This window comes from Sphaerodactylus townsendi, linkage group LG02, assembly GCF_021028975.2.
Source record: "Sphaerodactylus townsendi isolate TG3544 linkage group LG02, MPM_Stown_v2.3, whole genome shotgun sequence".
Classification (NCBI taxonomy): domain Eukaryota; kingdom Metazoa; phylum Chordata; class Lepidosauria; order Squamata; family Sphaerodactylidae; genus Sphaerodactylus; species Sphaerodactylus townsendi.
Genome location: NC_059426.1, coordinates 20,094,755 through 20,108,662, shown reverse-complemented (window position 1 = coordinate 20,108,662; position 13,908 = coordinate 20,094,755). Strand labels below are relative to the sequence as shown.

The window sequence follows — 13,908 nt, the reverse complement described above, 5'->3', positions numbered from 1 at the left end:
CGCACCACTTCAGCAGAAACGGTTGTTAAAATGGTGCTTGTAAACAACCAGTTGTTAAATTATTTTACTCTCACCACCAGAACTGGTTGTTAAATTATTTGAATCCCACCACTGGGGGGGATGCATCTTAGTCTGGTGTCTCAGCTGTGACCTTTTCACCTTGAGTGACTCTGCTAGTAACCCCTTATGGTATTGTTCTCATCTTCATCGACACCTCCACCCGCCCTACCTTAAGGTGTCCATCCAAGACGGGATCTACACAAGCTAAGACCAGACAAAGGACACTGGTGTTTCATATGTCTCCTCCTTCTGATTGAGTTGCTTGCTGTCAAGGATGCTGGATGCACACAGACCATGTAGCTGCTAGATGTGAGCCCTGCTACCATCTGCCCATCTGCAGAGAGACCGAAAATAGAGATGCAGCAAGCAGATTTAGTGGGGAACACAAAAGTTACACAGTCTAAAGCTGGAGAGGGGTGACAGGCAGGCATTCACAAACGAAGGGACTCAATTAGGCGGAGAGACAACTATCTCATTATCTTTCCCCCAAATGTTCTAAAATGTGTATGGATATGAAATTTTTAAACAAACTCTCTCGCTCTCTCTATTGACTGTCTGGGTGACGGCATTTTCCCTTCTCGTTTTCTTTAAACATCCACTTTCATATTTATTTATTCGAAGCGCAAAGCATCTGCGATAATTAGCCTGTCAGATTCGGTAAGTTAATGAGGAGTCAGTGGAGTGGAAGCTTTTGCATTTGTTAAGATTGCTAAAGAAGAAGAAGAAGAAGAAGAGCCCCTTCCAGGCCTTGGTTTTCTCTGTCTTTTTGTCTACCCCCCTCCCCCCTCTACTGAGTAGGAAGAAGAGCGCTTGGCAGCACATAGAAAGATTTGAATCCTTTTGATTAGCAGCCTGCATTCCCACTACTGTTATGCCAAATTATTTTTTTTCTAGGGCTCTTGGCATTTTGAAAAGAGAATTTCTAGATAAGAATTCTACAAGGACAGGAGCCAGTGTTAGAAAATCCTAACTTTTCTTCCTCGATTCCACATTCTTACACACACACACAAATACACACACGGTAATGGAGAAAGGAAACTTGTGCCCAGAAGTTTTTGAACTATTTTATATTGTGAGACCAGAAAAATACTAATATAAGAATGAAGCAGACAAAGAATTGTGACAGTTGAGTTAGTGTGACCAGCATATGTATAAGATTGCTGTGATCAGAATCCTCTCTCTGCAGTTGCTTTGCATGTTACAGGTAGTATTCAGAAGTGTTATTTAAGCCTTTCAAAACACCTCCGCAGTATCAGTGAAATAGCTTCTGCCAACCAGATGGATTTGGTGAACCAGGGAAGAAAACCCTATAGGAACTGACATAGGATAGCCAGGATGCAGTGAAATTGGTAAGCCAAAACCACAGCAGAGGTCATGAGTTGCCAGGATCACACCTTGGTTGACAGTCGCAACTCTAGTTGTCACCTTCTGGGTGGGAACAGAGATCAGATCCCCTGGAGCAGGGGTCTGCAACCTGCAGTTCTCCAGATGTTCATGGACTACAATTCCCATCAGACCCCTGCCCTGGAGAAAATGTCTGCTTTGGACGATGGAACTCTATGGTGTTATATTCCGCTGAGTCCCTCCTGTCCATCACTCTGCCTTCCACAGGCTCCACCCAGAGGTGGGATCCAGCAGGTTCTCACCAGTTCCCGAGAGTGGGTTACTAATTATTTGTGTGTGCCGAGAGGGGGTTACTAATTGGGTCCGCTTTTCCATCTCCACGCCCTCGCCTCCCCGAGAGGCATCCTGCCTTTGAAGGTTCCATATAGCAATTGTGACTAATAATGTAACTCCCTGAACTGGGTTAATCCCTTTCAGGTACTGCAATTCATGGATTCTCAGCCTTTCGTACCTTTTATCTCACCAAAGAACCTGTGTGTTTCACCATTGCTGTGTTCAGATTTGTGAGTGGGGGCATTTTCTATAATGTGATGATGATTTAGAAATGACCTGGTACAAAAAAATTGGGGGGGGGGGTTGTGGTGGGGTGGCTGTCCCATGGGGGGGGCATCCAACTCAGGTTTTGTCCAGGGCTCAGGTTTGCCTAGGTACGCCTCTGCCCCCTTTGCTGAGGGGGGGCTGGAGAGGGAATCTGTTACTAGAATTTTTGGATCCCACCACTGCACAAATCCAGCATTTGTCCTTATTTGGGATTATGCCTTGGCTTTTTTACAAAATCTTAGCCTCCTTTTGGAAGCTGTTGCGATCTCAGATGCCTTCTCCCCTCTACTGTGGGATGTTGTTGTAGGCTGGTATCTCCCAGTGACTTGTGGTCTTCTGCAAATCAGTGTGTCATACTACTATGTGCCCCCTAGAGCCTTAGATCTATCTCACTTTTCTCTATTAATTTAGTGCAAAAAAACTCCCCATGCTTGTGGCATATGGCATAGTTATATTTTCTTCACATTTTCAATTCGTATGTTTCTGTCAAGTCACATTTGACTTGTGGCAAACCCTGGTCAAGTTTTCAAGGTAAGAGACATTCTGAGGTGGTTTGCCATCCCCACCTCCCTGGCACAACCCTGGTATTCCTTGAAGGCCTCCCATTGAAGTACTAGCCAGGACTGGCCATGCTTGGCTTCAGAGACCAGAGGAGATTAGAGCAGTTTGCCCAGCAGACCCTTTTTTACTCCTAGATGCGGTGGACTAGATTCCCATCAGCCCCAGCCAATTGGCCATGCTGGCAGGGGCTGATGGGAATTGTAGTCCATAACATCTGGAGTGCCAAAGTTCGCCACCACTGGCCTAGGCTATCCAAGTCTGGGCGTTTCCATAGCGATGCCAGTAAACATTGTTGCATCCCAAGTCTGGGTGTTTCCATAGTGATGGCAGTAAACAATCTTGCATCACAATACTTCTGTTGGGTCATCCTAACTGGCCATTTGGTCTACTTAGGACTATCCTTACTGTTCATTTGAGCTCTTCATGGCAGGTAGGAAAGTCCTCCAAGGAGAGGTTCATGGACTTCTCTGTCCTTCCTGCAGAGAGTCCCTCTGCCATTGGGGGTGGAAACAGCCGGAGACACAAATCCAGCACTCGTCCTCATTTGGGATTATGCCTTGGCTTTTTTACAGAACGCGATTAGGGAGGCCCATGTTAGCTTGCTCTGTTGTTTTCCTCTGCCTCCAGGCCAACCCTTTTTATACTCCGGATGGAGTTTTCCTTGGCCTCTCTCTTTGGAGTGAGCCCCATTTCCCTCAAATGTGTGTTAGCTTTTTGGCTTACATGGTTGCAATTTTGTGGTATTTTTACATGCATATAGGTAACACCATGAGAGTTTCATTTTAGATATCCACGGCACCCTTCAGGGGTGTCCAGATTCGTTTTTCTTTCTTCCTGAGACAGAATATGCATCATTCTAGTGGTCTAAGTGCTGCATTTTTATTAGGGTGCCCCTTTGGAATCTTAGCCTCCTTTTGGAAGCTGTTGTGATCTCAGATGCCTTCTCCCCTCTACTGTGGGATGTTGTTGTAGGCTGGTATCTCCCCAGTGACTCTTGTGGTCTTCTGCAAATCAAAGTGTGTCATACTCACTTCATGTGCCCCCTAGAGCCTTTTAGGATCTATCTCAGTTTTCTCTATTAATTTAGTACAAAAAAACTCCACATGTGGCATATGGCATAGTTATATTTTCTTCATATTTTCAATTCGTATGTTTCTGTCAAGTCACACATTTGACTTGTAAGCGCAAACCCTGGTCGTAGTTTTCAAGGTAAGAGACATTCTGAGGTGGTTTGCCATCCCCACCTCCTCTGTGCAGCACAACCCTGGTATTCCCTGGAAGGCCTCCCATTGAAGTACTAGCCAGGACAGGCCGTGCTTGGCTTCAGAGACCAGAGGAGATCAGGCTAGCCTAGGCTATCCAAGTCTGGGCGTTTCCATAGCGATGCCAGTAAACATTGTTGCATCACAAGTCTGGGTGTTTCCATAGTGATGGCAGTAAACAATCTTGCATCACAATACTTCTGTTGGGTCATCCTAACTGGCCATTTGGTCTACTTAGGACTATCCTTACTGTTCATTTGAGCTCTTTCATGGCAGGTGGTGGTGGTGGAAAGTCCACTCCAAGGGAGAGGTTCATGGACCTTCTCTCTTGTCCTTCCTGGAGAGAGCCCCTCTGCGATTGGGGGTGGAAACAGCAAGAGACACCAATCCAGAGGTGGGGATCCAGCAGGGTCTCACCAGTTCCCGAGAGTGGGTTACTTAATTATTTGTGTGTGTGCCGTAGAGGGAGGTTTCCTTCCTCAATTTGGGTCCGGCTTTTCCATCTCCACGCCCTTGCTCTCCCCTCGAGAGGCATCCTGCCTTTGAACGTAAAGGTTCCATATAGCAATTGCGACTAATAATGTAACTCCCTGAACTGGGTTAATCCCTTTCAGGTACTGCAATTCATTGATTCTCAGCCTTTCGTACCTTTTATCTCACCAGTCTCTATCAAAGAACCTGTGAGTTTCACCATTGCTGTGTTCAGACTTGTGAGTGGGGGCATTTTCTATAATGTGATGATGATTTAGAAATGACCTGGTACAAAAAAATTTGGGGGGGGTTGTGGTGGGGTGGATGCCCCATGGGGGGGCATCCAACTCAGGTTTTGCCCAGGGCTCAGGTTTGCCTAGGTACGCCTGTGTCCCCTTTGCTGAGGGAGGGCTGGCGAGGGAACCTGTTATTAAAATTTTTGGATCCCACCACTGGCTCCACCCCCAAACTCCAGGAATGTTAAGGCCTCGAGTTGGCAACCCAAGAAGCAGCATGAGAGTGTAGCCAAGCAGGACAGCGACTAAGGCTGAGAAGAAAAGGGATGGGTCTACCTGGATACTTTTCTCCTCAGGAGGGGCACCAGCATGTCATTGTCGGAAGAACTACCAACAGAAGACCACTTCCCCCCCATCAAAGAAAATAAAGGCCCAAACCTTTGATAGCTCGGTTTGATAAACAATTGGAAAAGGAACCAAGTAAAACAGTTCAAGAACTTTCTTCCCTCCAGGGATCACAGTGAGTGGCTGACACCATCACTTTTTAAAGGTCTCACAGGCTGCCACAGATGTGCAAAAACGACAGATTCATGATGTATTTGGCTTCCACTTTGGGGCACTTATAAGTTCCCTGGTTGAATGATGGGTATTTGGAACAATTAAAAAATTAATTTGCCAAAAACTGTCACTAGTTACTCAGTTTACCTCTGCCTTGCTACTGGAACAACATAGTGAAAATGTTTATGCATCTGTATGCTTTCCTTTCCAAGCAGTCTAGGGCAGGGCAGAGTTATGAAGAGTCTTAGAGATGTTGTGGTTCTCAGGAGGAGTTACTCATTACATTGAAGAGTTTCCTTTGGAAACATTTAATGTTAGTAACTGTCTAGGTTTCATCCAGCATCGTGGCCTTCCTACATTGTTAATTACATCTTTTCAACCAGTGTAACCTTCCTATGTTCCTAATGATACCTTACATCTCGGGTTTGTTTGTTTGTTCCCCTTAGCACAATCTGTGTTTGCGGTTCCTGGCGTGAAGCTGAAACCAGAAACATGTGACCTGTTTGCTCCATACCAGAAGGATCATCACGCGATCAGCTCTAGCAAGTTTTGGTGAAAAGGACAAATGAATTGCTTCTTTTTTTGGACAGAGAATGAAATGAACCATTCTTATTATCCATGAGTGAAACAATAGTTGTAACCTGCAGCTTTCTAGGGTGTCTGGACTCAAACTGAACACTTCCACTGCCAATTTCTTTAATCAGTTTCTAAAAGTTGATCTGGCCCCCTGCAATGAATGACGACAAGTTTTGGCACTGCTGATCCAAACAGATTTTTTTTTTGGGGGGGGGGGGCACCTTGGTGAGTTTGTTGCATGCCATCTTAAAATCTGGAGAGGGTTAATAGCCAACAGTGATACCTGGCAAAAGGCAGAAACCCTCCCTGTTCTTCTGTAGGGTTCAAAAAACAGATAGGAAAAGTAAATAAGCAACTATGGAATTTTCTTGCTGGGAAAAGGCCTGGATAGAATTTTAATCATACAGAAAGCAAGAGTATTATTTGCGGCATAAATCACTGCACAGAAATAGCTATAGCACGGAACAGGAATGGGCTGCAAATTCCTTTGAGTCAACCATTTTTTTAAAAAAATTGTCATGGATAAAATTGAACTTGATGATTTAACTCAGCCCTTTAATTTGTTCATACAAGCTTGGTTTCATTGGTAATTGTTGAATCTAGGGTATTTACATCAAATTACCTGCCACAGATTTAAATCAGAGCTAGCATAATCAAACGAAGGGACACAGTTTTCCTCCTTAGATGCACCTCTCTGTGGTAAAAGAGGAAATGCTTCAAGTGTCTTGGGGAGACTGTGATCTTTTCAGAGAGCTGCGGCACAAAGATTGACTGGACAACCAAGATGTTGACCGTGCTGTCCAAATTTGGACTGGAGAAATCCAGACGTTTGTAATTTCGTTGAGAGATCCCTGGATCAGTGAATGAGTGGACAACAGAGCAGGGGGTGGGGGTGGGGGGAGATTGTAATTTAAAGAATTTAGCTACTGATCCAAGATTTAGAAAACGACCTGCCATTCCTGCAGTTTGTTACCAGTCTTTCCAGACAAAAGGGCTCCTCGGGGAAGGAAAGGATTAATCTAAAAATGAGCAGAGCCTTGGGGGAAGATGCCTCCTTGGATAAAGTCAACAAAAGGAATGGTTTAATATTTGTTATCGCTTCCTAGAGGGACCCTCTGCTGTTGCTAATGGGATTATGATTATACAGGTTCCACACCAACGGAGCATTAGAAACTGTGCATTGTGGGCCAACGACTTAGCTACATTCAACCGACTGCTTTTTCTCTGTCCTAAATGTGTCTACTTTTGCAAAGGAAAAGGTAGCAGGGGAGCTTGTACGAATCCAGATGAGGGTTTTGGCAGTATCGATGCAGGTCGGAGATACCACTGATGAGTTAGGAGTGTGTTTTAATCTCCTTGATCTCTGCATTCTTGACAGAATGTCAATAGGAAACGTGCTCTTGTGATTTCTGGTGAGTGTGTCAGGGTAATGTTGTGCTGGCAAGAGCATCTTTTCAGTTCTTTTATTGATAGCACGCTCTGTGAGCATTTCTTACGGAGTTTGTCCGGGCAGAGAAAGAAATGCTTGTTCTCGCTCAAATTATTTTCATTCTTTCGTCCATGGGGGAAACTTGCTCATCTCCAAATAATCAGAATGATAACTCCATGGTGAAGAGGAAAAATTTAGAGGGGGGGGGGGTAGCAAACGTCACAAACAATTCTTATTAAACCCCTGTAAATTAACGTTCAGAAGTTTTGGGGTCTGCAACCTGCGGCTCTCCAGATGCTCATGGACTACAATTCCCATCAGCCCCTGCCAGCATGGCCAATTGGCCCTGTAGATTAACGTTCAGAAGTTTCGGGGTCTGCAACCTGCGGCTCTCTCCAGATGTTCATGGACTACAATTCCCACCAGCCCCTGCCAGCATGGGAATTGCAGTCCACGAACATCTGGAGAGCCACAGGTTGCAGACCCCGAAACTTCTGAATGTTAATCTACAGGGCCAATTGGCCATGCTGGCAGGGGCTGATGGGAATTGTAGTCCACGAACACCTGGAGAGCCGCAGGTTGCAGACCCCTAGCCCAGCATTTGAGTTTATAGATGTCTACATTAACCATTTGAGATCTGCCGGTTAAAGCTTCCTTGCCTCATTGCCAAGAAGTGATTTTTACTTGCCACTTGCCACTGATAGCTAGGTGCTTGGACAGACCTTGCTTATTCATAAGATTATCACACACATGAATAGTGTTGCAGCTGGAGCTTGCTGTTCTCACTGAAATCCAGAGATGGCGTCCCTACATTTGGGAGCGGGCCTCCACACCACCACATAGCAGACTCTTTACCCCCGCAGCAGAAACAATGGGAATTGCAATTGTATGCTATTCTTCTTGAGTTCCTTCCAATTCTTATTCTGTGATTCACATTGTGGAATTTCTGTTACCAAATTTTGATTGTTGTTATTAGCCATTGTGAACTGCACTGTAACATCTAGCTTTACGGTAATATTTTTAAAAGTATGTTCTCTTTGGTTTACAATTATTATGGAGTACTTGACTGTATGCATTATGCTCTTCTTGCTGCAGTTTCTCTAGTCTTTACACACAAGCCTTTATTGGCATACAAAACAGGACAAAATTTTAAAGCAAAACAAGGTTACGAAATACAAGTTAAAATTACTAATTTCCAGTATAAAATTTGCAGTCATAATCCTCCTTGATTAGTTGATAAGTTGTGAAGTCCAGGGTCACCAATTTTGGGTTGGGAAATTCCTGGGGGTGGGGGTGGGGGTGGGGCAAGGGTGGAATCTGGGGAGGTGGTGTTTGGAAAGGGAGCTCAGTGGGGAAGTGATTCCATATAGTCCGCTCTCCAAAGCAGCAATTTTTTCAATGGGAGCTGCCCTCTATAGTGTGGAGATAAGTGGTAGTTCCAGGAGAAGCACCAGGCCTCACTTGGAGGAGAGCAACCAACTTTACCCATGTACGTGTCTGGGAACCTGAAGTCTTAGCTCATCATGTGCTAATTTGTCTGTATCTCTCTCACATTGTGTGATATTGTTAGGTCTCGGAACCATAAGCCAATAAACAGACTCTGAAGTATTGATCAGTAGTGTTTATTGAAGAGGTATCGAAGTATCAGACGTGGCAAAGCCAATTCTGACGAAGCTGGCATTCACAGCACCCTTTATTCCCTGGTGAAAGCCCCCCTCCCATTTTCCCAAGAATTTGTAAAAAACAGTCTTTGAAGCTGAGGCACCCCAAAGTTGGCAGCAGATAGTAGGAGAGGGAAGCCACCTGGCTTCCTGCCCCACGAGATAAAGGATGTAATTCTTTTCTCATGGGACCAAGGTACCAGGGGAAGCCTAGTTATCTACAAAGCTTGTGAAGCCATAAAGTAAAGATCAAGGAAAGAATGCACAGATGGCAGTGGTTACATACAGCTGGCTGATTACATATATCTCTAGAGCAGCACTGTTTATCTTAAGCGGTTACATAGAATTGGGAACACATCTCAATCACATGGATAACATCCCCCTGAAAGATATTTTGGACTTTCTGAGGTAAAATCATAAAATATGTTGATCTTTCTATGGCATTTCCTCACAGTGAGTTGCTCTTTGTGAGAGACCTTTTGCTAGTTAAACGCCCCCCCCCCCCAGTGGTGGGATCCAAAAATTTTAGTAGCAGGTTCCCATGGTGGTGGGATTCAAACTGTGGCATAGCGCCAATGGGGATGGGCGGGGCACGACAGGGGCGTGGCCGGGCATTCTGGGGGAGGGGCATTCCTGGGCGGGGCTGTGGCAAGGACGCAGCCACAGCGCTGGTCCTTGGGCGGGAAACGAATGCACGCAGGCGCAGGCTGCCACGCACGCCGGTGCACCTCCTGCTAGACTGCTTCAAGTTCTGCGTGCTACTGCTGAGAGGAGGGGCGTAACTAAGGCAAAAATCACGTGGCAAAATCACCAATTAGTAACCCCCTCTCGGCACACACAAATAATTAGTAACCGACTCTCGGGAACCTGTGAGAACCTGCTGGATCCCACTCTGAACCCCCCTATATCAGAGAAAAGCTAACATTTTTGTCTGAGGTGCTAACAGGACTGCCAGCTCCCCCCCCCATGGTAGGAGGCTTTGAAGATTGCCCCCCCCCCTCAAAAAAAGGAAAGAACCAACAGAGAAATGCTGCAAATAAACAGGTGAAGGGGAACGGAGCTCAGAACACGGCACCAAGGAGGAAGTTCAGGGAAGTTGAGAAGGGTGGGAAACATAGTCAATAGATCGCACCACAACTGACTACATTTTCAAAATGTTTCAGTCAGAGAATCGTTTAAAAAGGGGATTTATTTAAAACATTTTGAGGCTTGAAATAAAATGTTTGGGGATAAAAAAAAACCCCGATGCGAACACCTTGGAGGAAATTTTTTATTTTCTGCCTCAAAAAGTTTTAAATGAATTGGGCGGAAAAGCTGACCTTTGCTTCTGATTGGCCAGTGTTATAGAAGAAAGGCACGCGGGTGGGTCACAGAGCTGGCACTCCCAGCTGCACGCACCGGCCTGTGCTGTTGAGCATACAAGTGGTAAAGGCAACTGAGCATGGGCAATAGGAAGATACCTAGGCAGATGGAGTGAACACAGGTTGGGGAAGAAATGGAGGCATGTGCAGGTGGCCTAGTGATGGGCAGTTGGGAATCAAGGCAGGGCGGGGGACCTTGGGCTCATCTCAGTTCTCTCAGAACTCTATCAGCCCCACCTACCTCACAAGGTGCCGGTTGAAGGGAAGGAGTTTGTCAGCCATTTTGAGACTCCTTATGGTTATGAACAGCAGGGTCCAAACCCAAACTCTTCTTCTATCCCAGCTATGACAAAGGACAGACTGTACATGGTTAGAATGGGCCAAACTGACCAGGGGAAATTGTGGAGGAGGCCATTAGACAGATGTGGCATACCTTCGTGACCGTCTCACCCCATATGTCCCGGGTAGGCCTCTGCGGTCGGCAGAGGCAAATTTACTGGTGGCCCCTGGCCCCTCCATGATGCGGCTGGCTTTTACGGCCCTGGCCCCTGCCTGGTGGAACACTCTTCCATCAGAGGTGCGGGCCCTGCGGGATCTTGGTGAATTCCGCAGGGCCTGTAAAACAGTTCTGTTCCACCGGGCTTTTGGTGAGGCCAGCCACGGACTCCCCCTCTAGGATGCTCTTGTGTTGCTTGCCATTATTGAGTATACAAATTGATACTATCTAATCCAAGTACTATCCCTCCCAGCCTTGCAGGATTCAGGCCACATATATTATTGCTGCTGCTGTGTTTTATGGTTTTAGATTTGCAAATTGTTTTAAATTACCTTAGTTTTATGTGCAAAATGTTGTTTTTAGCCTGCTGTGTTTAATGTTACTATGTATTGTTGTTGCAGGCCTGCTGTATGCCGCCCAGAGCCCTTCGGGGATGGGCGGTTTAAAATCCAATATATAAATAAATATATAAATAAAATATTTTATGGATGATTCCTATACTGAAACTCCACTTTACTTGTTCAGAAGTTGGTGGAATTATTCTCCCTGTTTAGAAATCAGTGGTCTAAAAACCGAAATAATTCCTTTATCGTTCGCAGGGCTGACACAACTCTAGCCAAAGCAGCATAAGATAGCCGATATTCTTTTTGGTTTTTTTCAGACTCAGGCACACAACCTGTGACAGCATTTGGGAAAGCCAGATAAAAGGCCCGTCTGAGATCACGTGAAGGCGTCACCTTGGTAATGATACTCAGGGCAGAGATAAAAATCCGCAGGTTCTGGTCGTGAGACACAGCTTCATTACTCTCCCAGCAGGTGGTCTGTGGCTCTCAGTGCCTGCGTTTCTGTGTTTTTATTTTTTTTTTATTCTGTGATAATGAGAAAATGTTTAAACTCCCATCCCTGTGTTTAAACACTTCTTCCTGCTGACAGCAGTGGGGAGAGCCCTTGATCAGCTTCTCAGGCTGAAAAGTGCAATTTTTTTTCCCCGGGAAAGTAAACAGCATGTTTGCCAGTGGGAAATAATTTTCTATTTGTTTGGCACCGCCATTAGTGCTGAGATGTGATGGAGCTGTGTCAAAGTCGCTGATTGACTCAGATGGGGAATAGCAAATGGGCTGGGGCGGTGCGGGGAGGGGGACAGAGTCCTTTATTATATGCCTCTGGTAACAAGAGCCTCCGCAAACGAACGTCTCAAGGCTTAGTTTCAGCACACCCTTTCTGTGAGCTTCTGAATAGCGTGAGGCAGAAAGAATAATGGCGCTTTGTAGTATAGTTTAATAGAAATCCCTGCGGCATAAAGAGCATTTTACTAGACAAGTACCCTGGCTTATACAGACAGTTGCCAACTCTGTGTTGGAAAATCCCTGGAGATTTTTGTTTGTTTCTGGCGGGGGTGGAGCCTCAGGAGGCTGGTGCTCAGGGAGGGACCTCGGCACAGTTTAATGCCGTAGAGAAGGGGTGTCAAACATGTGGCCCCCGGGGGCCGAAACTGGCCTCTTGAGAGTTAGCAAAAGCAAGCCCCCCCACCCATGCTCTCTATCTGGCCTGGTGAGCCCATTGTCTGCTGGCCAGTCCAGGCACCCACCCCACCCTGCTCCCTACCTGGCCTGCAAGTCTAGGTACCTCTCCCCCCACACTCCAGATTTGGCCTGGCGAGTCCGTTGAGAGCTGGCTAATACAGGCACCCATCCTGTTCCCGATCTGCCCTGCTGAGTCTGATGCGGGCCATCCTAACCAGCCAGCCATCCCACCTTGCTCCCAGGCTGACCTGCTGTGGGCTGGCCAGTCCAGATAGCCACCCTCCCCCTCCTGATCTGACCTGGTAAGCCAGTCCATGCCAGCCTCCTGTGGGCTCGCCAGCTCCAACAACCACCCCCTGGTGCCGACAACCTCCCCTCATGCCATCCTGGAGCAGCAGTGGCGTAAGAAGTTAAGAGCTCGTGTATCTAATCTGGAGGAACCGGGTTTGATTCCCAGCTCTGCCACCTGAGCTGTGGAGGCTTATCTGGGGAATTCAGATTAGCCTGTGCACTCCCACACACGCCAGCTGGGTGACCTTGGGCTAGTCACAGCTTCTTGGAGCTCTCTCAGCCCCACCCACCTCACAGGGTGTTTGTTGTGAGGGGGGAAGGGCAAGGAGGTTGTAAGCCCCTTTGAGTCTTCTGCAGGAGAGAAAGGGGGGATATAAATCCAAACTCTTCTTCTTCTCTTCTTCATGTCAGCCAAAGCAGCCAACCCCTCCTTCAGTGGCGATCTGGGCTGGCAAGCTCTCTCCAGCTGAGGCAGCCACACGCATAGATCCACACACAGTGCTGATATGACATATATGACATTTGTGTTGTATCACCCTCTTCACAAACGAGTTTGATACCCCTGCCATGGAGGTCTACCCTCCAAAGCAACCATTTTCTCGACAAGAATTGATCTCTTTGGTCTGGGGATAAGTTGTCATGCCAGATGTAATGCTAGACCCCATCTGGAGGTTGACGACCCTAGTTACAGTATTCCTAGTATTTTGTATTTGAATGTAGCAGGTACAAACACTGTGATGTTGTGTTCTCATAAGACAGTGGTGGCGAACCTATGGCACGGGTGCCAGAGATGGCACTCAGAGCCCTTTTTGTGGGCATGCGCAAACAGAGTCCCCCCCCCCCCCCCACCACACACACACATCTAGGCTGGCCTGGACCGCTAAACTCGATTATTAGCATTAAACTTAAGACCTAGTTTTGGGGAAGCAGTGTAGGTAACCCTGTTAAGTGCTATTAAACCCCACCGATTTTCATGCGAAGAACTAAAGTGTGATCCTTTACCTGGGAGTAAGCTCGGTTGCTAGCAATGGGGCTTGCTTCTGAGTAAACCCTCCTAAGGTCATGATTCACCCGTTGGAAGAGTTGCATGGTTGCTTCAAAGCAAAGCCATCGACTACCACCAAGCTTACTCCTGAGTAACGCACGCCTCGGATCCAACCGCTTTTTCTAAACTAAAACCTCAGTATTCAGCCCCTCGGGGACAGGGCGGTATAAAAGTCTAAAGTATAAATAAACAAACAAACAACAAACAAACAAACAAATAAATAAAATTGCCGTGTTGGCACTTTGTGATAAATAAGTGGGTTTTGGGTTGCAATTTGGGCACTCGGTCTCGAAAAGGTTCGCCATCACTGTCATAAAACCTCTTTCCCCACCCACATGTCTGTGTGAATGCTGTACTATCTTGCATTCAGCCCACATTCCCATAAACTGGCCCTAGGGACTCATTGTGGAGAGTCTGCTGTTTGTCTGGAGCCT

At 46.5% G+C, this 13,908-nt stretch overlaps 1 protein-coding gene across 1 annotated transcript in view; it reads left to right on the top strand.

Annotated features, from left to right (window-relative positions):
• Window positions 1–7,354, top strand: part of CDK15 (cyclin dependent kinase 15) — a 67,700-nt gene extending 60,346 nt beyond the window's left edge. The window contains exon 13 of the mRNA XM_048484457.1: window positions 5,539–7,354. Within this exon, the coding sequence (XP_048340414.1) occupies window positions 5,539–5,648 (110 nt within the window). The 3' untranslated portion in view covers window positions 5,649–7,354. The remainder of the gene's footprint in view (window positions 1–5,538) is intronic.
• Window positions 7,355–13,908: the final 6,554 nt, after the last annotated feature.